The 23,335-nt window shown below is 41.3% G+C and overlaps 1 protein-coding gene across 1 annotated transcript in view; it reads left to right on the forward strand.

Annotated features, from left to right (window-relative positions):
- The window catches only part of SLC7A14 (solute carrier family 7 member 14), an 83,679-nt gene extending 63,713 nt beyond the window's left edge, over positions 1 to 19,966 (forward strand). Inside the window, exon 7 of the mRNA XM_007946622.2 lies at positions 19,644 to 19,966. Coding sequence (XP_007944813.2) covers positions 19,644 to 19,966 — 323 coding nt within the window. The remainder of the gene's footprint in view (positions 1 to 19,643) is intronic.
- Positions 19,967 to 23,335: the final 3,369 nt, after the last annotated feature.

Here is a 23,335-nt window from a genome sequence, read left to right on the forward strand (position 1 = left end):
AACTGCCAGCCTTCTGATTAGCAGTCAAATGCCTTAGGCACTACACCACCAGCTGAGAGGAATAGGAAAGTAATGTAATAAATAGTGCCTTCCTTCACAAGAAGTACTGGAAATATATATGTGTTGTTTAACAGCCCCTCCACTCCTTAAAGTGAGGGATATGGCTGTTCAACCTTATGTTGTCAGTGCCTAGAACATAGCATGTGCTCAATAAATACTTGTCAAGTGACTATTAAGCATTCTTCAAAGGAGAGAAAAGAAATTTTCAGGCAGAAGAGCAAGAGAGGACTTAGAGGACATAGTATTTGAACTGGGCCTATGAAGTAAGATTTAGATAGAGAGAAGCAGGAAAAGCCATAGTGATCAAAGGAAAAAGCATGTGCCTTTCAGTGGATTTCACACCTCTGAAGTCCATCCTGTGCCTTCCTGCAACCATGTTGTCCCAATTTTTCACTACTGTAAGCTTCATCCCTTCTTAGCCTTCAGAGGGATTTCTGGAGAGGACCCCACTGACTCATCAATTTTTAAACATTGGTATGATTTATTTATAAACTCTCTTCTCTATTTAAGCATTCTTCCACTGGAATATGTAGCTAACCAGTGAAAATATTCTACTGTGGGTAGAAGTGACCAAAGCAGGTCAAAACACATTGGTCGAATAAATGTCGAATTAATGAAGATATACATACAGATACACAAGGATTTATTCATGCATTGATACACTAGTAAAACTGGAAGGGCCTTCAGTGTCATCTAGTACAATGTTATCCACACCGTGGTGCCCATCCATTGTTGATACATGGGCTGATTTTAGACAGTATATGAATGACCTTTCTTTAACATCCTGTGTTGTTGTTATTTGCTATTAAGTCAGTTCTGACTCATAACAACCTTATGTACAACAGAAGAAAATACTGACTGGTCCTCACTAGCCTCTCAATCACTGTTATATTTGAGCCCATTGTTGCAGCCACTATGTCAATCTGTCTTGTTGAGAGTCTTCTTCTTTTTTGCTGACCCTCTACTTTACCAAAAATGATGTACTTGTCCAGGGACTGGTCCCTCCTGATATTGTCCAAAATACCCAAGACAAAGTCTCACCATCCTCACTTCTAAGGAGCATTCTAGTTGTACTTTTTCCAAGAGAGATATGTTTTTTCTTCTGGCAGTGTATGGCATATTTAATATTCCTTGCTAACATAATAATTGTTGTGTGTCAATTCTTCTTTGCTCTTCCTTATTCATTGTCCAGCTTTTACATGCATATGTTCTTGCTGTTAGGTGCCAGTGAGTTAACTCCAACTCATAGTGACCCTATGTACAACAGAACAAAATACTTCCCAGGCCTGCACCATCCTCACAATCCTTGTCATGCTAAGCCCATTATTGTAGCCACTGTGTCAATACATCTCCTTGAGGGTCTTCCACTTTTTCACTGACCCTCTACTTTACCAAGCATGATATCTTCTCCAGGAACTGGCCCTTCTGACAACAAGACCAAAGTAGGTAGGATGAAATCTGGCCATTCTCACTTCCAAGGAGCATTCCAGCTGCACTTCCTCCAGGACAGATTTGTTCATTCTTCTGCCAGTCCATGGTATTTTTCAGTATTCTTCACCAACACCACAATTCAAAGGCATCAACTCTTCTTCAGTCTTCCTTATTCATTGTCCAGCTTTCACATGCATATGAGGCAACTGAAAATACCGTGACTTGGTCAGCGCATTAAGGTGCACTTTAGTCTTCAAAGTGACATCTTTGTTCCTTGACACTTTAAAGAGGTCTTTTGCAGCAGGTTTGCTCAGTGCAATACGTTGTCTGATTTCTTGACTGCTGCTTCCATGGGTGTTGATTGTGGATCCAAGTAAAATGAAATCCCTGACTACTTCAATCTTTTCTCCACTTATCATGATGTTGCTTATTGGTCCAGTTGTGAGGATTTTTATCTACTTTATGTTGAGGTGTAATCCACACTGAAGGCTGGGTCTTTGATTTTCTTCAGTAAGTCCTCTTCAAGTCCTCTTCACTTTTAGCAAGCGAGGTTACATCATCTGCATATTGCAGGTCGTCAATGAATCTTTTTCCAATCTTGATTTCATGTTCTTCTTCATATAGTCCAGCTTCTTAGATTATTTCCTCAGCATACATATTGAATAAGTATGGTGAAAAGATGCAACCATGACATATACCTTTCCTGATTTTGAGCCACAAAGTATCTCTTTGTTCTTTTGAAACACTGCCTCTTTGTCTATGTACAGGTTCTGCATGATCAAAATTAAGTATTCTAGAATTCCCATTCTTCACAATGTTATCCATAATTTGTGGTGATCCACACAGTCAAATGTCTTTGTCAATAAAAACACAGGTAAATGTCTTTCAGATGTTCTCTTCTTTCAGCCAAGATCCATCTGATATCCTTTATTCCATGATTTCTTCTGAATTTCCTGTAGTTCCTTGTTTTGAATTATCTTTTGCAAAATTTTACTTGCAAGTGATATTAATGTTATTGTTTTATAATTTCTGCATTCTGTTGGATAACTTTTCTTTGGAATGGGCACAAATACAATATGGATCTCTTCTCGTTGATTGGCCAAGTAGCTATTTTCCAAATATCTTGGCATGAACAAGTAAGCACTTCCAACACTGCATCCATTTTTTGAAATATCTCAATGGATATTCCATCAGTTCCTGGAGACTTGTTTTTCACCAGTGCCTTCAGTAAAGCTTGGACATCTTTCTTCAATACCATTGGTTCTTGATCATTTGCTACCTCCTGAGATGGTTGAATGTCAAATGATTCTTTTTAGTGCAGTGACTCTGTGTATTCCTCCTATCTTCTTTTGATACTTCCTGCAATGTTGACTATTTTGCCCATGTTGTTGTTGTTATGTGCCGTCGAGTTTGGACCCGACTCATAGTGACCCCTCCTTGGGTTGCTGAGGCAGTATTACTACAGAAGTAGATTGCCCAAACTTCCTTCCGAGGAGTGGCTGGTGAGTTTGAACCACCAGCCTTCTGGTTAGCAGTCAGGTGCCTAAGGCACTAAGCTACCAGAGCTCCTATTTTGCCCTTAGAATGTTTGAATTTTACAATTCAAAATTTGAATTTTTTCTTAAATTCTTTCAACTTGAGAAATGCTGAGCATGTTCTTCCCTTTTGGTTTTCTAACTCTGGGTGCTTTCTATATTTCATTATTATACTTTGTCTTCTCAAGCCACCCTTTGAAATCTTCTGTTCAGCTCTTTTGCGTCATCATTTCTTCCATTTGTTTTTGCTACTCTAGGTACATGAGTAAGTTTCAGAGTCTCTTCTGATGTCCCTTATGGTCTTTTCTTTCTTTCCTGTCTTTTTAATGAGCCACTACAGTACAACAAACTGATATATAAGTGATTATAATAGCATATAGTTATTATTTATTTTCACACATATTAGAAAAGAACATAATTCATACATCAATCTGTGATTTCTCCAGACTGTACATGCTTATAAAGAGACTATTGGTGATTTTTAAATTTTAAACATGAGCTAAATTAAAGAAAAAACATTAATATTAGTATCCATGCCATATAATTTGTAGTAATAACTAATACTTTTATAGCACTTGCCACATGTCAGTCATCATTCCAAAGACTTTATTTATATTAATTCATCTAACTCTCACAATAATTCCCATTTCACAGATGAGGAAACTAAGACACAGAAAGTTTAAGTAACTTGCCCAAGATCACATAGCTACAGTATAGCAGAGCCAAGATTAGAACTCAGGTAGCGTGGGTCCAAATTCAATGATTGTAGCCATTATACTAAAATCTTAGGAGCTATGGTGGCTTGGTAGTTCAGACATTCAATTGCTAACCAAAAAGTTGGTGGTTCAAACCCACCAGCCACTCCATGGGAGAAAGATGAGGCACTCTGCTTCTGTAAAGATTTATAGCCTTGGAAATTCTGTGGGGCATTTCTACTCTGTCCTATAGAGTCACTGGGAGTCAAAATCAACTTTATGGCAGTGAGTTTGGGATTTTTTGATACACAAATAACTAAAGTTCAGGAGACACTGACATGGTCTACCACCCCCCACTCTTCTCTCTCTCTAAATTTTACAGATAAGTAAAATGAAGTTCCAAAATGTTAAATACATGCTTAAGGTCAATGGGAAATTAGTCACAGAGCTATCAGTAGAATCCAGAATTCCCCTGTTCAGACATGGGGCTCCTACCACTCCCCCAAGTGCTTCTGAGCAGACTTTCATATTTGATCAGAGTGTTTGATATGTAGTTTGTGGGAATTAACGCATAACATCAGGCTGTCTTCATGTGTGCACAACCTAGACAGCTACACAGGGCTTCAGGTATAGAAGGGCCCCATGCTTGGTTTTATACTGTGCTGTTGGCATCTTGAAATTCTTAATATTTTCACCAAGGAGGCCCACATTTTCATTTTCCACTGGGCCCTGCAAACTATGTAGCCTCTATCCTGTGTGTAGCACCAGAGGCATTTTTCAAAAGTGAGGAGGTGGCAGGGGCCTTCACCTCTGGAGTCAAGCAGCTCCCAGGTTCAAGTCACAGTTCTGCCACCTCCTTGTCTTAAACCTTAAGAAAGTTACTTAACTTCTTTGGGCCTCAATTTACTCATCTGTAAAACCAAAAGCCATTTGTCATAGAGTCAATTCCAAGTCATGGTGACCCTCTGTATGTCCATAGGGTTTGCAATGGCTGATTTATCAGAAATAGGTCTCCACCCCTTTCTTCCCAGGTACCTAGTGGGTGGACTCCAACTTCCAAACTTTGGGTTAGTAGCCAAGTGCTTAACTATTTGCATCACCCAGGGTCCAACCTGGAACTGGTCGCTATTTGTAGCAAATAAGAAAATGTTGGAGGAATCAATATAAAAAATATATTTCCTGTCATTCTTCTGAAAACCTAAAATGATTTCTTGTCCCCCAGTGTGGACAAACTAGCTCTTACATACCAAACCTGTTCTGATGGAGGCTGCCCTCCCAGGCAGTAGGCAACTCCCTGAGAGCTTTTTATAGCCTTGCAGATAGCACAGACTCCAAACTGCCCTCCAGAAATTGCCACTCTCTGGCAAAAGAGGTGCCACCCTACACCAGGGGCTGTCCAGAGCAGAGGGCACAGGGGCCTGCAATTTAACAAGCCCTCAAGTGATTTCAATGTGCAGCCCCCAAACTACATTTGGAAAGGATGGCTAGCATATCTGACCGCTGCTGCTGACTGCTTTGGTATCCTGATCTGCGCAAGCTGACAAAGAGTATAAGTTTCACCCCAATGCCCAGTTTCTCAGCCCTTGCTACACATTTGAATCACCCGGGTTGCTTCTGAAACATACTATACCCGAGGGCCAGAAAATCAGCGGATTTTTTATTCAATTGACCTGGTGTGGCAAGGCATTGGGTGTTTTTGAAACCTTCCTGCCTAGGTAATTTCAATGTGCAACCAGGTTTACAATGATTTAGATCAGTGGTTCTTGACGTATGGTCCCCAGATAAGAATCACCTGAGAACTATTAGCAATGAAATTTTTAGATCCCATCCTAGACTTACCAAATCAGTGTCTAAGGTCAATTTAGGTTGTAAAAAACCCTCCAGATGATTCTGATGGATAATTGATTCACAAATTTAAGCAGGAGCATAAGAAGAGAAGAACAAGCAGGGCTGTTGTGGTTATTGTTAGATGCCATCAAGTCGATTGTGATTCATAGTGACCCTATGTACAATAGAAAAGACACTGCCCAGTCCTGTGCCATCCTCACAGGCATTGCTGTTTGAGCCCATTTTTGCAGCCACTGTGTCAGTCCATCTCACTGAGGGTCTTTTGTTTTTTGCTGACCCTCTGCTTTACCAAGTATCATGCCCTTTTCCAGGGACTGGTCCTCCTGATAACATGTCCAAAGTACATTAAACGAAGTTTCTCTATGCTCACTTTTGAGGAGCATTATGGCTCTACTTCTTCCAAGATGGATTTGTTCATTCTTATGATACATGGTATAGTCAATGTTCTTTGCCAACACCATAATTCAAGTGCATCAATTCTTCTTTGGTCTTCACTGTCCAGCTTTCATATGCATATGAGATGATTAAAAATACCATGGCTTGGGTCAGCAACACCTTAGTCCTCAAAGTGACATTTTGCTTTTTAACACCTTGAGGAGGTCTTTTGCAGCAGATTTACCTATACAGTACATCATTTGATTTCTTGACTGCTGTTTCCCTGGGTATTGATTGTGGATCCAAGAAAAAATGAGATCCTTGAAAACTTCAATATTTTCTGTTTATCATGATATTGCTTATTGGTCTAGTTGTGAGGATTTTTGTTTTCTTTGGGTTGAGGTGTAATCCATACTTAAGGCTGTAGTCTTTGATTTTCATCAGTAAATCCTCTTCAAGTCCTCTTCACTTTCAGCAAGCAAGGTTACATCATCTGCATATCACAGGTTATTAATGATTCTTCCTCCAATCCTGATGCCACATTTTTCTTCATATAGTCCAGCTTCTCAGATTATTTCTGCAGCATACAGATTGAATAAGTATGGTCAAAGGATACAACTGTGACATATACCTTTCCTCATTTTAAATCATGCAGTATCCCCTCGTTCTTTTGTACCACTGCCTCTTGACCTATATACAGGTTCCTCTTGAGCACAATTAAGTGTTTGGGAATTCCCATTCTTTGAAATGTTATCCATAGTTTTTATGAATACCACAGTCAAATGCCATTGCATAGTCAATAAAACACAGGTAAACATCTCTGGTATTCTTTGCTGTCAACTAAGATCTGACATCAGCAATGATATCCCTCATCCCACATCCTTTTCTAAATCCAGCTTGAATTTCTGGTAGTTCCCTGTTGATATACTGCTGCAACCGTTTTTGAATTATCTTCAGCAAAATTGCAAGTCAGGTTTAATGATATTGTTCAATAATTTCCACATACTATTGAATCACCTTTCTTTGGAATAGGCATGAGTACAATATAGATCTCTTTCAGTCAGTTGGCCAGGTAACTAACTGTCTTCCAGATTTCTTGGCTAAGATGAGTGAGTGCTTCCAGCATTGCTTCCATTTGGTGAAAGATCCCAATTGGTATTCCATAATTCCTGGTGCCTTGTTTTTCACCAATGCCTTCAGTGCAGCTTGGACTTCTTCCTTCAATACCATCAATTCTTGATTATATGCTACCTCCTGAAATGGTTGACTGTCAACCAATTCTTTTTGGTACAATGACTCAATCTTCTTTTGATGCTTCCTGTACCTTTCAATATTTTACCTATAAAGCCCTTCAGTATCAGAGCTTGAGACTTCAATTTTTACTTCAGTTCTTTCAGCTTGAGAAAATGTCGACTGTGTTCTTCCCTTTTGGTTTTCTAACTCTAGGCCTTTGCACCTTTCATTATAATACTTTACTTTGTCTTCTCAATCCACCATTTGAAGTATTCTGTTCACCTCTTTTACTCATCCTTTCTTCTGTTCACTTTACCTACTCTGTATTCAAGAGCAAGTTTCAGAATCTCTTCTGACATCTATTTTGGTCTTTTCTTCCTTTTCTGTCTTTTTAATGACCTTTTTTTTTTTTTCATATATGATGTTCTTAATGTCATCCCACAATTCATCTGGTCTTCAGTCATTGGTGTTCATTGCATCAAATCTATTCTTCAGATGGCCTCTAAATTCAGGTGGGATATACTCAGGTTGTATGTACTATGGCTCTCATGGACTTCTTTTAACTTTCTTCATTCTCAGCTTGACCTTGCATATGAGCAATTGATGCTCTGTTCCACAGTCAGCCCCTGGCCTTGTTCTGGTTGATGACATCAAGCTTCTTCATTATCTCTTTGCATGGAAGTAATTGACTTTGTGTATATTCCATTTGGCGAGGGCCATGTGCTTAGTGGCCATTTATGTTGTTGAAAAAAGATATTTCCAATGAATAAGTCATTGGTTGTGCAAAATTCTTTCATGCAATCTCCCAAGTCATTCCTATCAGGAAGGTCATATTTTCCAACTTCCAATCCTTCTTTGTTTCTAAATTTCCCATTCCACTCACCAATAATTATTAACCCATCTTGATTAAATATTTTATCAATATCAGGCTGCAGAAGTTGGTAAAAAATCTCTAATTCCTTCATCTTTGGCCTTAGTGGTTGATGTGTAAATTTGAATATTAACTGGTCTTCTTTGTAGGTGTGTGAGAGCTCTGGTAGTGTAGTGCCTAAGGCACTTGACCGCTAACCAGAAGGCTGGCGGTTCAAACCCACCAGCCACTCCTTGGAAGGAAGGTTGGGCAATCTACTTCCATAGTGATACCGCCTTGGAAACCCAAGGAGGGGTCGCTATGAGTTGGATCTGACTCATGGCACATAACAACAACACCATTGTACTTTGGGATAGATCTTGAAATATTTTTTGATGATGAATATAACACCAATCCTCTTCAATTTATCTTTCCCAGCATAGTAGACCACAAGATTATCTGATTCAAAATATCCCATCCCAGTTCATTTCATCTCACTAATGCTAAGAATATCTATCTTCAAGTGTTCTTTTTTCATTTTTGATGACTTCCAATTCTCCCATATTCACACTTTTTACATTCCATGTTCCAATTATTAATGGATGCTTGTAGCTATTTCTTCTCATTTTGAGTTGAATCATATCAGTAAATGAAGGTCCTGAAAGCTTTACTCCATCCCTGTCATTGACTCTACTTTGAGGAGGCAAGACTTACCCAGTTGTATTTTGAATGCCTTCCAAACTAGAGGCTCATCTTCCAGCACTATATCAGACAGTGTTCCACTGCTGTTCCTAAGGTTTACACTGGTCACTTTTTTCTGAAGTAGATCATCAGGTCCCTCTTCCCAGTCTGTTTTAGTCCAGAAACTCCACTGAAACCTGTCCACCATGGGTGACACTGTTGGTATTTGAAACACTGGTGGCTTAACCCCTGGCATCACAGCAGCATGCAGGCCACCACAGTAGAACAAACTGATAGACAGGTGGTTGGCAAGCAGGGCAGACAATTGAATTATTAAAACTCTATGTTTTTCAAAAATAATTTTTGCATAAATATATCCATCCCACAACTCCAAAATGACTTACAGAATATTTAATGATTTTATAGAATAAATACCCCACTTTTACATTTCTAAGGAACTCTGGTGGTGTAGTGGTTAAGGTATTTGGCTACTAGCCAAAAGGTTGGTGGTTCAAATCCACCAGTTGTTCTGTGGAAGAAAAATGAGGCAGTCCACTTCCGTAAAGATTTATAGCCTTGGAAACCTAGTGGGGTTGCTATGAGTCAGAACCGGCTTGATGACAGTGAATTTGGTTTGGTTTGTTTTTATATTTCTAGAGGTTCGAATCCACCAGCAGTTCCTTAGAAGAAAAGACCTGGCGACCTGCTTCCATAAAGATTGCAGCCTAGAGAACTCTATGGAGCAGCTCTCCTCAGTACTGCAGTGTTGCTATAAGTTGGAACCTACTTGATGGCACACTGCAGCCAACCTCTGGGCTTTCAAAATGTCAGATTTTTCAGCTTACTCTCTCAAGGCATAGGATAACTTTCATGGCAAGAACAGTAGAGCTATTTTTAAATTGAGCTTTTTATGAAGTATCAGCTACTTTTTAAAAAGATTTATATGGTTAGTCTGAGTCATAACTTGATAGTCTTCTTAGGCACATTTTTTACCCAACCTTCTCTATATGAGTCTTAATTACAGCATTTTTGTAACAATGTTTTGCTAAGCTTTGACCTTCAAAAGAATACAACTCAGAAAGTAAAACTAAGCACAAGTTGCTACAAGATTACTCAGCATTTGTTTCTTTGCCTTCAAACAAGAGAAAGAATATAAATATAAAATGTCTATTAATCTTACCAAAGTGAGTACAAAGGATCCTTCTTACTTCTTTTCTCTTAGCTGCTACAGTTGTACAAAAGAACATCTCCAGGGGTTGGGCAGGGAGGCACTCTGGGAACATGAAACCAGCAGGGACTCAATGAGAACACTATAAGATGGTGTTTTCCAGGGCATATTTCAGGTCTGCTGTTCCCTGTGGCCCTTTATCATAAATTAATCATCTGGTAGACCAGCTAGCCAACAGCCTTACCCAGGTGCTGACACGTTTTCATTTACAACTTTTTTGGTCCCTCAAGTAAATGGAATACTTGTCTGTAGATCTAGAGAATAGACAGGACTTGTGATTTGGAAAATGGACTTCATGAATCTAAACTACAACATAAATATCCCAAAGCAAAGGCATATCTTATAGTCTCTATTGGGACTACTGGAAATTGACCCAAAGCAGCCATTGTGATGAAGAAAAACAGAGAGACGGAAAAGGGTAGCAGAGTAGGAAGTGAGAGTGCACAAAACAAAGTGTTAGTGATGTGGGCCATCTTGAAGTTCTCTTTTTAGGCAGAGGAGAAAAAAAATTGGCACCTTCAACATCAAAAGCATGCTCAGAACAGCAACAAAGATCATGCAGGCCAGGATGATGATGAGGACGGCAACAGGGCCAGAACAATTTCAAGAAGGAGGCAGTTAGGAGAGAGGATGGCAGAGGCTTGCTTCGCTGGACATGAGAGACATATGGGTGGGAAGGGGTAGGGCAATAGCCAGGCTCTACACCCAGTGGCAGCTGAAATGTTGGTGCTCCTCTGAGCCACAAGAATTAAGGGAGAAGGGGCCATTGCAGAAGGGAAGGCTACAGAACTGATGTGTGCAGTGCACCCGGAGCTGTAAAAGAGTGGACTCTTGGCTTCTTTCACTCAATGTTTGCACTCAACTACTAACGTAAAGGGTGACATTTCAGACCCACCTAGTGGCACCATTAAAGAAAGACCTGGCAATCTGCTTCCATAAAGATTATAGCCAAGAAAATCATATGGAGCAGTTCTCCTCTGTAACACGTGGGGTTGCCATGAGTCAGAAGTAACTCAACTGCAATGGTTTGGCTGCTTAATTTCTTAATATTTGTAAAATCCATCCATGTTGTTGCTGGTAGTCTTTGTTCATCCTCATTGCTGCCTGGCATTCCACTGCATTAATATGCCATAATTGATGTGCCATTCTATTGTGCATGGACATTTGGATTGTTTCCAGGTTAGGGCTGTTACAAATGCTCTGAACATTACATACGTATTTTTGATAGACACTTAGACACATTCCTGTTCAGTGTCTGTTGAATTAAAAGCAGAATTAATGGCTCAGATTACTAATTTTTAAAAAATACTTTTTAGTAAGATTGAATTATATCCCATGGCCATTTTATCTCTCAAATGAAATAATGTCCCCCAACTCCATTCTACAGTTGGGAAACTGAGGCAATAAGCTGAAGTGACTTCACATTAGATCAGTTGCAGGGCCAGAGAGAGAACCTCCCCACCTTCCATCCTAAACCTTCTCTTCCTGGACACACCATATTAAACGAACCTTATTGTTATTATAGTCAATAGGCTTATGGTGATATTTAAAATAATAATAATCAGCAACAGTGGGACTTGGTGGTAATGCTGTGGGTGGGGAGGACACCTTCTCATTACCATCCAGACTTCATTTCTGCATTGGCAAATGTCTGTTTTGGAAACTTGATCCCAGAGTAATAAAAACAAAAAAGGCCTCCGGACATAACAAAGTACCTCAGTTATCTGCACCAGGCAGGGCTTCCTGCTAGAAAGCGCGCCCCAGGAAGAGGCAGCTCCACCCGCGAGGTTAGGGGCCATGTCCCTCAGCCCGAGCTTGGCACTGTACACAGAGGACAGGAAACTCAGGAGGACCCTAGAGATTAGCACTCTGCTCCTCAACCTAAGTCTGTGCCTGTGGATTGGAAATCTGCTTTTGTTTATCCACAGGTCACCCAGTCTCTTTTCAGAGTTGTTTTTTATTTTACTCCCATATGATCCACACACCCACCTCTCCCCACCTTGTCACATCTAGGTTTAAGGTCATCTGCTTAATTTTCAAGGAAGAGTGAGTAGTAGGTGTTTCATCAGCTGATGCTGTGGGCAGAAGCAGATTTAGGATTTCTGAACCTTCATTGGGGACCCCTGGGTACAATGGGAACTGCCTTCAGTTTAGAGTCCAGAGACAAGAGTTCCTGTGCCATTTCAATCATGACTTTACTGCACAGTCCTTCAGTTCTCTGGGAGGATGGATGAGAAGAACATGTCTTTTTATAAAAGACTTTACAATCACAAGGTGTTTTATGACATAAAGAGAGCCCATTCAAGTGCTGATGGCATGATTCTTCATCCTGTCCAGCCTGAACTGCTCATAAGCACATCCTCCACCATGGGATTTCTGTCTGGAAAAGTAGCAAAAATCCTCCCCTTTTGAACATTTCCCTTACTGAGAACAGCATTTCACAGGACTCACTGCCATCCCCTTTGACCAGGGCTGGCATTTAGCCGTGTGACCTGTATAGCCACATCTGTAGTTGGAATAGTGAGATGCTTTTGTGCCTGCCGCTAATGGGCCATTGCCCTGACTCTACCCCCCACACACACACCAAGTGTCCTCTGCTGCCCTGGCCACATCAGGCTCCCTATGCCTGAGGGTCCCTCACTCCTCACCACTCCAGCATGGCCCAGCAGGAGTCCTCCAAGCCCCTGCTGCAGCACAAAAGCTCATTCCCTTCTGATTTTTAGTATTACGCTGATGTATAATTAATTCAATACAGATACACAATGTGTAGTTACAATGCAATGGAACTAAGTATTTAAGGAGCAACAGAATTAAATATCCAAGTAGAATAAATAATATTATTTATTAATTAGCCATCTTATTCTTGAGGCTTAGTTCCAAATGACTTTCCGCTTACGCCAGAATCAAATATACCCTTAAAACATAAAACCTGACCATCTGTAAGTGTTGACAAAAGAATATGATGTGAGTCCCAATGACAATCTTTAATAAGGACACCAAAAAAACGATTTCAAATGTATAATAGCTTCCTAAGGTGGTCGCTTTGAAGATTTTCCCCACTTGTGTAATAATTCAGGAAAATTTTAATACAGGCTGGATATCACATGGCATTGAGGAATGACTGCTAATCTTTAGATACGATAAGACTATATTTTTTAAAGGAGTCTTTATTTTAGAAACTTGTTGATTATCCTCAAGTCACATCTGCCTCATGGTGACCCACTTGTGCAGAGTAGAGCCACTCCATAGAGTCTCAAGGCTATGATCTTTCAGAAGCACGTCCCCAGAACTGTCTTCTGAGGTGTTTCTGGGCTCAAATAGCCAACCTTTCAGTTAGCAGTCCAGCACTTAATCATGTGTGCCACCCAGGGACTCTGACTGGTGGCACAAGTAGTCAAGCTCTGGATTACTAACTGAAAGGTTGGTGGTTCAAAGCCACCCAGAAGAGCACTGAAAATAAGGCCTGTCTGCTTCCAGGGGAAAAAAAAGTCTCACAGCCTTGAAAACCCTACGGAGCACTTTCCCTCTGTAGACACAGGGTCACCATGAGTCAGCATCAACCTGATGACAACTAACAACAACAACAACAAATTTCAGATATTTTAGATGAAATATTTACAGATGAAACATGATAGAAGAGATTCTTTTCAAAATAATCTAAGGGGGGTAGGGGAGTGACTGCTGAGGGAAAACTGAGTGGTGAGGGTGTGGTGGTTCATTATACTGTTCTCCCAAAGGTACACACAGGAGGACTGAGGTAATCAATTTTGCACCTATTTTTATTTTTATTTTATTTTGTAGTGACTTCCTTCCCTTTTATTTTTTTTTCATCCTTCCCCGTCCTCTGTCCTGGTCTGTGTAACTCTTATCTTGGGTACTTGAGCAGATGGAATATTCCAGAGGTGAAGGGTGGGAGAGAAGGGGAGAAATCCAAAACAAAGTGTTCTTGCTCTGACAGAATATTAATCTTGTATGCTTGGATTGAGTTATTTAATTTTTTTCTTTTGCATATTTTTCTTGTATTGAAGTTGCTCTTCCTAAGAGCCATGAGTTCCTGGTTTTAGGAATCCCAGCTGTCAGCATTATCTACGGCTAGAGGCTGAGGGGGAGCCACCTGAGGCAAAGCGCCTTCCTTCCCTCTCACCCCTTGTCCAGACCTTTAGTTTGGGAAATCCCCCTCACTCTCCTGGGGCAAATACACCAGTGGAAGTGGAGGGGAGAAGCACAGGCCTTGAGATGGGGCTTCCCATGTGTCGCTACTGATCCCATGTTTCCTACCCATCTTCCAAATGGTACAACTCAACTTCATTTGTTTACTTGAAAATGCCCCCTGGAGTTGAATGGACTCCAAGGTGGCTGTATTTTCTTCTAAGCATGAGATGGGAGGCTGTGGTCCTTCCTTTCTCCTAAGAAGAAGATGATCCTCACTCTGGTGACCCATAAATTTCAGAGGAGGTCGTAGGGAGCATGTCATGTATTGGGATAGCCAGGGATCCCTGCCTTTGGCCTTTCTTCTTCCTCTTCCATAGGAGATAATGTCAAAAAGTTCTGTATTTTTATATATGTTGTTGTTATGTGCCATCGAGTCAGCCCCAACTCATAGCGACCCCTCCTTGGATTTCCGAGATGGTATCACTACAGAAGTACACAAAGACACAAAGCACTATATTACCAGAGCTCCTAATATAAAGAGTGTATATATGTGTGTGTGTGTGTGTGTGTGCCTGAGCTCTGGTAGCATAGTGCCTAAAGCACTTGACTGCTAACCAGAAGGCTGGCGGTTCAAACCCACCAGCCACTCCTCGGAAGGAAGGTTGGGCAATCTACTTCCATAGTGATATCACCTCAGAAACCCAAGGAGGGGTTGCTATGAGTCAGGGCTGACTCGATGGCAGTGAGTGTTTTTGTTTTGTTTTGTTTTGAGTCCACTTTTATGTATGTTCGAATCAAAATAAAAAGTTAAGCAAAATGTTTTCAATCAGTCTATACCTCATAGCATAGTGCCTAAGGCACTTGACTTCTAACCAGAAGGTTGGCGGTTCAAACCCACCAGCCACTCCTCGGAAGGAACGTTGGGCAATCCTACTTCCGTAGTGATACTTCCTCGGAAACCCAAGGAGGGGTCGCTATGAGTCAGGGCCGACTCGATGGCAAATAACAACAACAACAACAACATACCTCATAGCCATTCCTCATAGATGAGCAGTAACAGAGGTGGGAGCACCCTGGATTAGGGTGTAGAGAGACGAAGATTCTCAGTCCAACCACCATCTGCGTTGCCATGAACAATCCCTTATATTTTCTGTGCCCAGTTTCCTTCTGTGAAATGGACATAGTCATAACCCATGTGCACATGCACACACACTCCCATCCAAATGGGCTAAGAGGAGCATAAGCAAGATAGCATTTGTATAATATTTTGAGCCCCTTGGAGGAAAAATGCAACATAAATGATGCATTATTTTAGGACCCAACCCGTAGAGGTGTTCCATGAAGCTTAGTTTAGATGATTCAGGATTCCCAGAGTTCCCACAGATTTTCCAGAAACTACTTCATGCTTAGTTCTCTCAACCAACTGAAAAAAAAGAGAAGAAAAAAAACACCCTGCATCTACACAGGAGGCTTTTAGCAGCTCTGTTTACTCCCCCGACACAAAGCCCTTGTTTATGTGTGACAGATGGTAGTACATGTTTCTCCTCTCTCTCTTTCTCCCTTCAGTTGTTACCCTCTGTTTCTTTGTCCCCCTCCACTTTTCCTTTTCTCCAATCCTCCTGTGCCCCACACCACTTTTCCTGGGTTGACTCAAAGGCCACAAGAAGAATAAATGTGCAACTGAATGATAGCACCTAACAGAAGGCCTTTGCCAGGGCTGGCTATTCATTCCATCAGCCTGCATGCACACAATTGCTTCTTGGTTCACAGCACTCATGTTTGAAATATATTATTTGAAGACTAAGTGGCACACCTTTGAAACTGCAGGGGGCTCAGAGCAAACATTAAAAGGCCTATAAATATTTATGTGGCAGGTTTCCATGGGTTGCTTTCCCAAAGTAATCATAGTCTGTGCACACATGTATGTACACACACACACTCACATACACAGAAGTGCTCATTCCAGACCTGGCTAGTCCCAAAGAACAAATGCAGGCTTAACCTTTCACTAAATATTTACTGCAATAAGCATAGTCTATAAACCAGTAGTGCCCCACAGGGTTTCCAAGGCTGTAAATCTTTATGGGAGCAGACTGCCACATCTCTCTCCCAGTGAGCACTTGTGGGTTTGCACCACTGACCTTTCAGTTAGCAGCTGAGTGCACCACCAGAACTCTTTGGCTGGTTTATTGTTGTTATTTGCCATAGAGTCGGCCCGACTCCTAGCGACCCCTCCTTGGGTTTCCGAGGCAGTTATCACTACGGAAGTAGAGGAGTGGAAGGTTGGGCAATCCTACTTCCGTAGTGATAACTGCCTCGGAAACCCAAGGAGGGGTCGCTAGGAGTCGGGCCGACTCTATGGCAAATAACAACAACAATAAACCAGCCAAAGAGTTCTGGTGGTGCACTCAGCTGCTAACTGAAAGGTCAGTGGTTCAAACCCACAAGTGCTCACTGGGAGAGAGATGTGGCAGTCTGCTCCCATAAAGATTTACAGCCTTGGAAACCCTGTGGGGCACTACTTCTCTGTCCTTCAGGGCCACTATGAGTCAGAATTGACTCAATGGCAGTAGGTTTGGTTTGGGTTATAAACCAGCCTGCAAGGGGTGGGAAGGGGGGGGAGGATTAGATCAGGAAGAAATTTTCCTCTATCCATACAGAATGCTGTTCTGCTGTTCTGATTCAGGCAGTCACATAATGTTTCCCAAACTCTGTTTTTATTTCTGTATAATGAAGGTATTAGAATAGATGGATCATCTACACAGCCTTTTCCAGCTCTGAACATCCATGTCTCTATGAGCAATCACACCAAGGTTTTTGGAGAATTCCCATAACTTTGAATCTACCTGACATCCCAATACCTGGTGAGCACAGGGAAAGTCTGTTAGAATAGATGTCACAGCAGAGCTTGAGCAATGACCTATGTGGTGGCAGAGGAGGAAAGTTAGAAACAAAGGGTGGAGGAAAATATGGCATTACATTCAATAGAGCAATAACCCATCGATAAGTACGATCAGAGAAGAGGATCCAAGAAGAAAGTACTGGCATAATAGATTCTAAGCAGGAGTCAGACTCAAGACTTGGCACCACCTGGATGTCTAGGACAAAAGATCACAGAAAGACAAAACGGGACAAAATCAAGTGTGTGTCTGCAGATCCCTTTGGCCACCTGTAATTCATTCTCAGGTCCCCCAACAAGCTTCAGACAGTTGCATTCTCCAAGAAAAGCCCTTAATTTGATGCCTTGTTCTATACAAGGATAATAATGACACCCCCCCATGGCCATCCTCCACCCCCAGAGAAGAAAGAATAAAGGCTCAAAAAGATGAAGTCACCATTTGAGAAGTAATAGCTACAGCTGCAAATGATTAACTCTAAGATTTCTTACCAATTAGGACTATAACCGTCTGCTTACTTTGGCTCCTGGAAAGTTGATTTCACTGGGGGGCAGGGGGGGAAAGTCATTTGAGACAACAAGGGAGAAATCCAAGCTTCAAAAGACACACTTCAAATTCAAAAGCAAGCAGGGTTTCTCAAACACCAGAGCAGCCAAGCAGGCTGAACTTCTGGTTCTAAGCAAACAGCCCAGCAGATGCCTGCAGGTTTAGCCAAGTCAGAAACTGATACCCCTCGGAAGAGAGTGTCAGGGGCACGGAAGGAGGTTGCCTAACTGAATGGACCCGGCTTGGTGACCAAGTCATAGCATCACCCCAGGTGGTAGCTGAGCATGTGAATCAGGTACTTTCTGTTCCTTATCTCAGGGGTTCCCAGCCTTAGCTGACCATTGGAATCTCCTGTGAAGTTTCAAAAATACACCTATGCTTGGGCCTCACAGCAGACCAATTAAATCAGAATCTGTAGGAATGAGACTTGAGTATCAAAGTTGTTCAAATATTCCCCAAGTGATGCTTAAGTGCAGCTAGGGTTGAGAACAACTTATCTTATTTCATTCTCACAATAGCCCAGTTAAAGTACTGTAACTTTCATGAATTTACAGGGGGGAAAAACTGAAGCCCAGGGAGGGTAAATAACTGGTCCAGGGTTACACAGATACTACGGATGGAGACAGGATTTGAACCCAGAGTTCACACTCTGAATCAACATGCCTTTATCACCTTCCAAAGCCATGCTTCTCAGCTTTCCAGACACTGGAACTTTGTGAGCTCTTCAAGGTAGAAAATGGAGCTATTTAAGAAAACTAATAGAAATGAAACATTAATCCATAATAAAACTACATATTAATTAGAGTGTCAAGTTTCTTTGTTTAGAATGACATCGACATGGAAAAGTTACATTGTCCTCTTCATGTTCATCAAAAGTTCTCATTCATTCATTCAACAAACATTAATTAAGCACCAGTTTTCTGCAGAGTTATTTAATGAATGGCAGAGACAGGCAGGTAAACAGATCATCATAGGACAGAGGTGCTAAGAGCCATGACAGTGGCATGCACTAGACACTCTGTGAGCCCCCAGAAGAAAGCAGGCAGCTCAGAGTGGCAGAAACACATTATGCCTTTGGTGAGTGGAGGAGGTCTGGTGATTCAGTGGTTAAGGCATTTGGCTGCTAACCAAAAGATCAGTGGTTCAAACCCACCAGTTGTTCTGCAGAAGAAAGATGAAGCAGTCTGCTTCCATAAAGATTTTCAGACTTGGAAACCCAACGGGTGTTGCTATGAGTTGGAATCTACTCTATGGCAGTGAGTCAGTGAGTCTGGGTTTTTTTTTATTTTGTTTTTCTGGTTGGTGAGTGGAAAGTGGCAAAATAAATTATAAGATAGCATATGTGTGTTGCTAAGTGATGAGCAAGGTAAATTATAAGACAACATATGTGTGGCAAAACAAAAGATGGGGTTCCTAAATGGAGGCAGGGAACAATGATATTCATGAGAACATTGAGAATACACTGTTGCTGATCCATGAATATTTAACCCAGGGTAGAAAAGCAAGCAGTCCTGGGTAGTGCAGACAGTTAATATTCTTGGCTGCTAACCAAAAGGTTGGTGGTTCAAATCTGCCCAGAATTGCCTCAGAAGGAAGGCCAAAGTTTCAAAAATACACCTGTGCTTGGGTCTCTACTTCCAAAATATCAGTGACTGAAACCCTAGGAAGCACAGTTCTGCTCTGACACACATGGGGTCTCCTTGAGCAGAAGTCAGCTCTACAGCAACTGGTAAAAAAATGCAAACTCCAGCCTGTCGCTGCACAAATGTAGCAAAGTGGATAACGACAGGGGAGGCAAGGACTGAGGTGACCTAAAGAGTGCATATCCTTCTAATGAGGTAGCTGCTCTCATGTCTACCTGATAAATGTGATATAGGAATGTGGGTGCTATGTTGTCAGACGTTCTGACTTTTTAGGTCTTTTTTGGTCTGCTTGTTTAATACAAGATCTCCCTACTTTTAAATGGCACCTCATTAGCATCTTTCCAAACACTATGTAGACCAAAGGAAGCACATCCACGCCAGCTCCGGTTTAACCATTGACCTTGGGCCATTGCTAGATCCAAGGAGCCCAAAGCACCTGTTCATTCACCTATGCCCTTCCTCCCTGCAGGTATGCTCATTTATTTTGGGTATGGCATCTGGAACAGTACCCTGGAAATCAGTGCACGAGAGGAGGCCCTGCATCAAAGCACATACCAGCGCTACGACGTGGATGACCCCTTCTCAGTGGACGAGGGTTTCTCCTACGCCACAGAGGGTGAGAGCCAGGAGGACTGGAGCAGGCCGGCAGAAGACAAAGGCTTCTCTTACCAACAGATGCCAGATGCTAAGGCAAATACCCGGACAAGCAGCAAAGCGAGGAGCAAAAGCAAGCACAGACAGAACTCAGAGGCCCTGATTGCAAATGATGAGTTAGATTACTCTCCAGAATAGGAGTAAACATACAAGATTGTGGCGATGATGATGATTTATTTTCAGTAATTTATTCTGTGGGCTAGAGTGTGAAAACTTTTTTAGCTCTCATTTCACAAACGCAACCTCCCCCAAAGTCAGTCCCTGTCATAGCCTGTCATTTGCTACTTTTGCTCTTCAAGATAGTTGGGTCAAAAGGTTTACCCTCGGTTCCATAACTAGTTCCCTCATGAAAAACTGGGAGCAAGAAATTCTATCTTAGGTGCAGCCATTAGAGCTGATGGTAGCAAACATTTCCTAGGTCTTTACTTTGCTGGTTGAATCTTTCTGCTTCTTATTGAGACACCAAGAAGGAAGGAGCAGACTTCCTGGGCCACACTGAGGCTGCAGCTCCTCTGGGAGAAGTGCCAAAGCAGGTGGGGGTGTACACAGGCAGCATCTCAACCAACCGAGACCACAAGGGCGAAGCTGTGTTCCCAGCATGTCAGGCTGAGAGCTGCTCTCCTGGGCTGAGGTGGGCAGGCAAGAGTTGGCACTTCCTCAGCAAGCAACATTTATCCCAAAATCCCACATAAATAAACTATGGAGATGACATAGGCATCTCTTCACTCACCAAGATATCACTTTCTCCAAACCATAACTTATGATCCAGCAAAGGTCAGGGTCTCTAAGACCATTTCCCTAAAGGTTTCAGATTCACCAAAAAGCATGCAAACCCACTAAGAGAATCAAAAGCACCAACAAAACTCAACCTCAATGCCCAGAAAAAATTAACTAGCCATCTCCTGTGGGAAGGCCAGAAGGTCATTGGCAGAAATTACCTCTCTGTCATGCTTTCTCTGATACCAGACTCTAAGCTCCTGCTGATATGGTGAAAGAGGGCAAAGGTGGAACATGATTTCATGGCACTAATATGCCTTGAAGAAGTAGGCTGTTTGTTTTATAATCAGATAAAAATCTTTACAGGAGAAGTGACCCAGCCACTGAGATCATATTGCTAATTTGATTTCAGATTTCTAAAATTATAAATTCTGCAATTTTTTAGGATATATAAGCACTGACTGATGAGTGTTACTCTGAAAACAAAAAAAGTTAAAGTCCAGCTACTTAGATAATTGCATTCCATGAGACTGCATTTCCTCTCTGAACGTCAGTCTTCTGGGGTAGTTCAGAGCATTTCACTGAAACCCAGACAACTATCTACCTGGTAAGGGCTAAATTTGGACCATGCATAAGAGGGGCTCTTTGGTAAAGAAGTTTTCTCAGAAACAGGTAGATGAAAGAAAAAATGCATTGTCTAGAAGTTCTGCCCTTGAGTTCCAGGGATTCCTGTAGCTGCAATGAGGTGTGTACATATGTCTGTGAAGGCACAATTGGGATAAAGCTAATCTCTTTGTGAGAATTTCCTCAAAATGGGGCAAAATAATAAATTCCTTGCCTGACCACTCCTAGATCTAGCATTATGCCAAAAGTTTTCCAGAACATATTGGCTAACATTCAAATCCATTCTTCCTTGAAAGTTGAGACCCCTGCCATCTTGGCATGTTTTAGAGTTGTGGAAAGGAGGCAAAAGTCCATTCTTTCATTCAACAAACACTGAGAATCTATCAAGTGCTAAGTGATGGGAATAAAAGGGTGTGTAGCATCAGTCTTTGGTGCTCATAGTCTAGGAGACGCACAGCACTGGAGCCTGGGAAATGTAGATTAAACAACCAAGCTGACAAGTCCGCGTGGCTGATACACTAGGGTTTAACATAATATAAAACCATCCATTGAAACTTGGTGGGGTTTTTTTAATATGCTTTTAAATAAACTAAATATTATACCCATAGCCAAAATATCCCATCAACTTCAAATAGCTACTGTTTTGTAGATGTTTTTTTTCATTCCTCTATGCTAACTGTTAGGAGCTCTGGTGGGGCAGTGCCTAAGGTATTTGACTGCTAATCAGAAGGTTGGTACTTCAAACACACCAGCTGCTCTGTGGAAGAAAGATGGGGCAATCTACTTCCATAAAGATTTACCACCTAGGAAACCCAGTGGTGGTTGCTACAAGTCGGCATCAACTTGATGGTTGTGAGTTTGATATTGTTTTATATATATATATATATATATACACACACACACACACACACACACACACACATATATATATGCATGTATAATTGTTTGGAGTTCCTGGGTCGTGCAAACAGTTAATGTACTCAACTACTAACCGAAAGGCTGGAGGTTTGAGTCCACCCAGAGACACATTGGCAGAAAGGCCTAGTGATCTCCTTCTGAAAATTCAGCCATTGAGAAACCCTCTGGAGCTCAGTTTTACTCTGACATACAGGGGTCGCCTTGAATCAGAGTTGACTCTACAGCTGGTTATGGTAGATGCTAATTTTTAAGAAAATTCACTTTCCAGAGTTGATTTTGTCATTTTAATGTAATGATTGACAATGCTGGGCTTTCTGTCTCTTAACCTTAACAACCTTAACCAGAAAAACACAGTGCCTGGCCTGTGAAATGCATCTTTGGGAATTAGTTTTAATTAATTATTAGTAATCACTGTGAGGGGAAAAAAAAAATAATGGAACTGGTTTTAGGACTCAACAAATCTGCCTAGTTTAAATACTATCTGTTGAACTTTAAATGAGAGCCCCAGTGACATAATGAATAAGCATTCAGCTGCTAACTGACAGGTCAGGGGTTCCAACTCACCAACTGCTCTGCTGAAGAAAGATGAAGAAGTCTGTTTCCATAAAGATTCCAGCTTCGGAAACCTTATGAGGCAGTTTTACTCCAATGTGTAAGGTTGCTGAGTCAGAATCAACTTGGTGGCACAGAACAGAAAGCTTGAGGTAGAGGGGACTACAGATAGCTGTGTTCATTTAAAATGTTCAAAGAGTGATAGAAGTTCAAAACAGCAAAATCTTTTACTAGTGAGATTTAGGTATTAAAGTCATAATAGCCTGTTGGCAGATTGATGTGATTCTGCAGCATGAGAAAAGAGGACACACGCTGTGGTTCACACTCTGGGTTCTGGATTTCCTGCAGATCCCATGAACTATTCATATCAGGAACCATTTCTGCCAGATGCAGCTCTATAATATTTGAAACTTTGTTCTCTTTATTTTTCTGAGTTATACTTTATCTCCCTAGTAAAGTTGGTTTTTTAAAAAAACAGTGAATATGATAGAAAAGGGTTTTTTTAAGTACGTAAACATGTTTTCCTCACACTCAGCTTCTATGAAACAGTCTCAGATTTCACAGGGCAGATTGCAAATATCATCAATCACGAGAATGAATGTAATAGCATTTACTATCAGTTTTCTTAAGACCACACTTGAGGACTACATTAAATGTAAGATCATCTTGTAAATAATTATCTTAGAAACTTAATCC

Source organism: Orycteropus afer, unplaced genomic scaffold (assembly GCF_000298275.1).
Source record: "Orycteropus afer afer isolate SDZICR_OR568_19922 unplaced genomic scaffold, OryAfe1.0 scaffold00168, whole genome shotgun sequence".
Lineage (NCBI taxonomy): Eukaryota > Metazoa > Chordata > Mammalia > Tubulidentata > Orycteropodidae > Orycteropus > Orycteropus afer.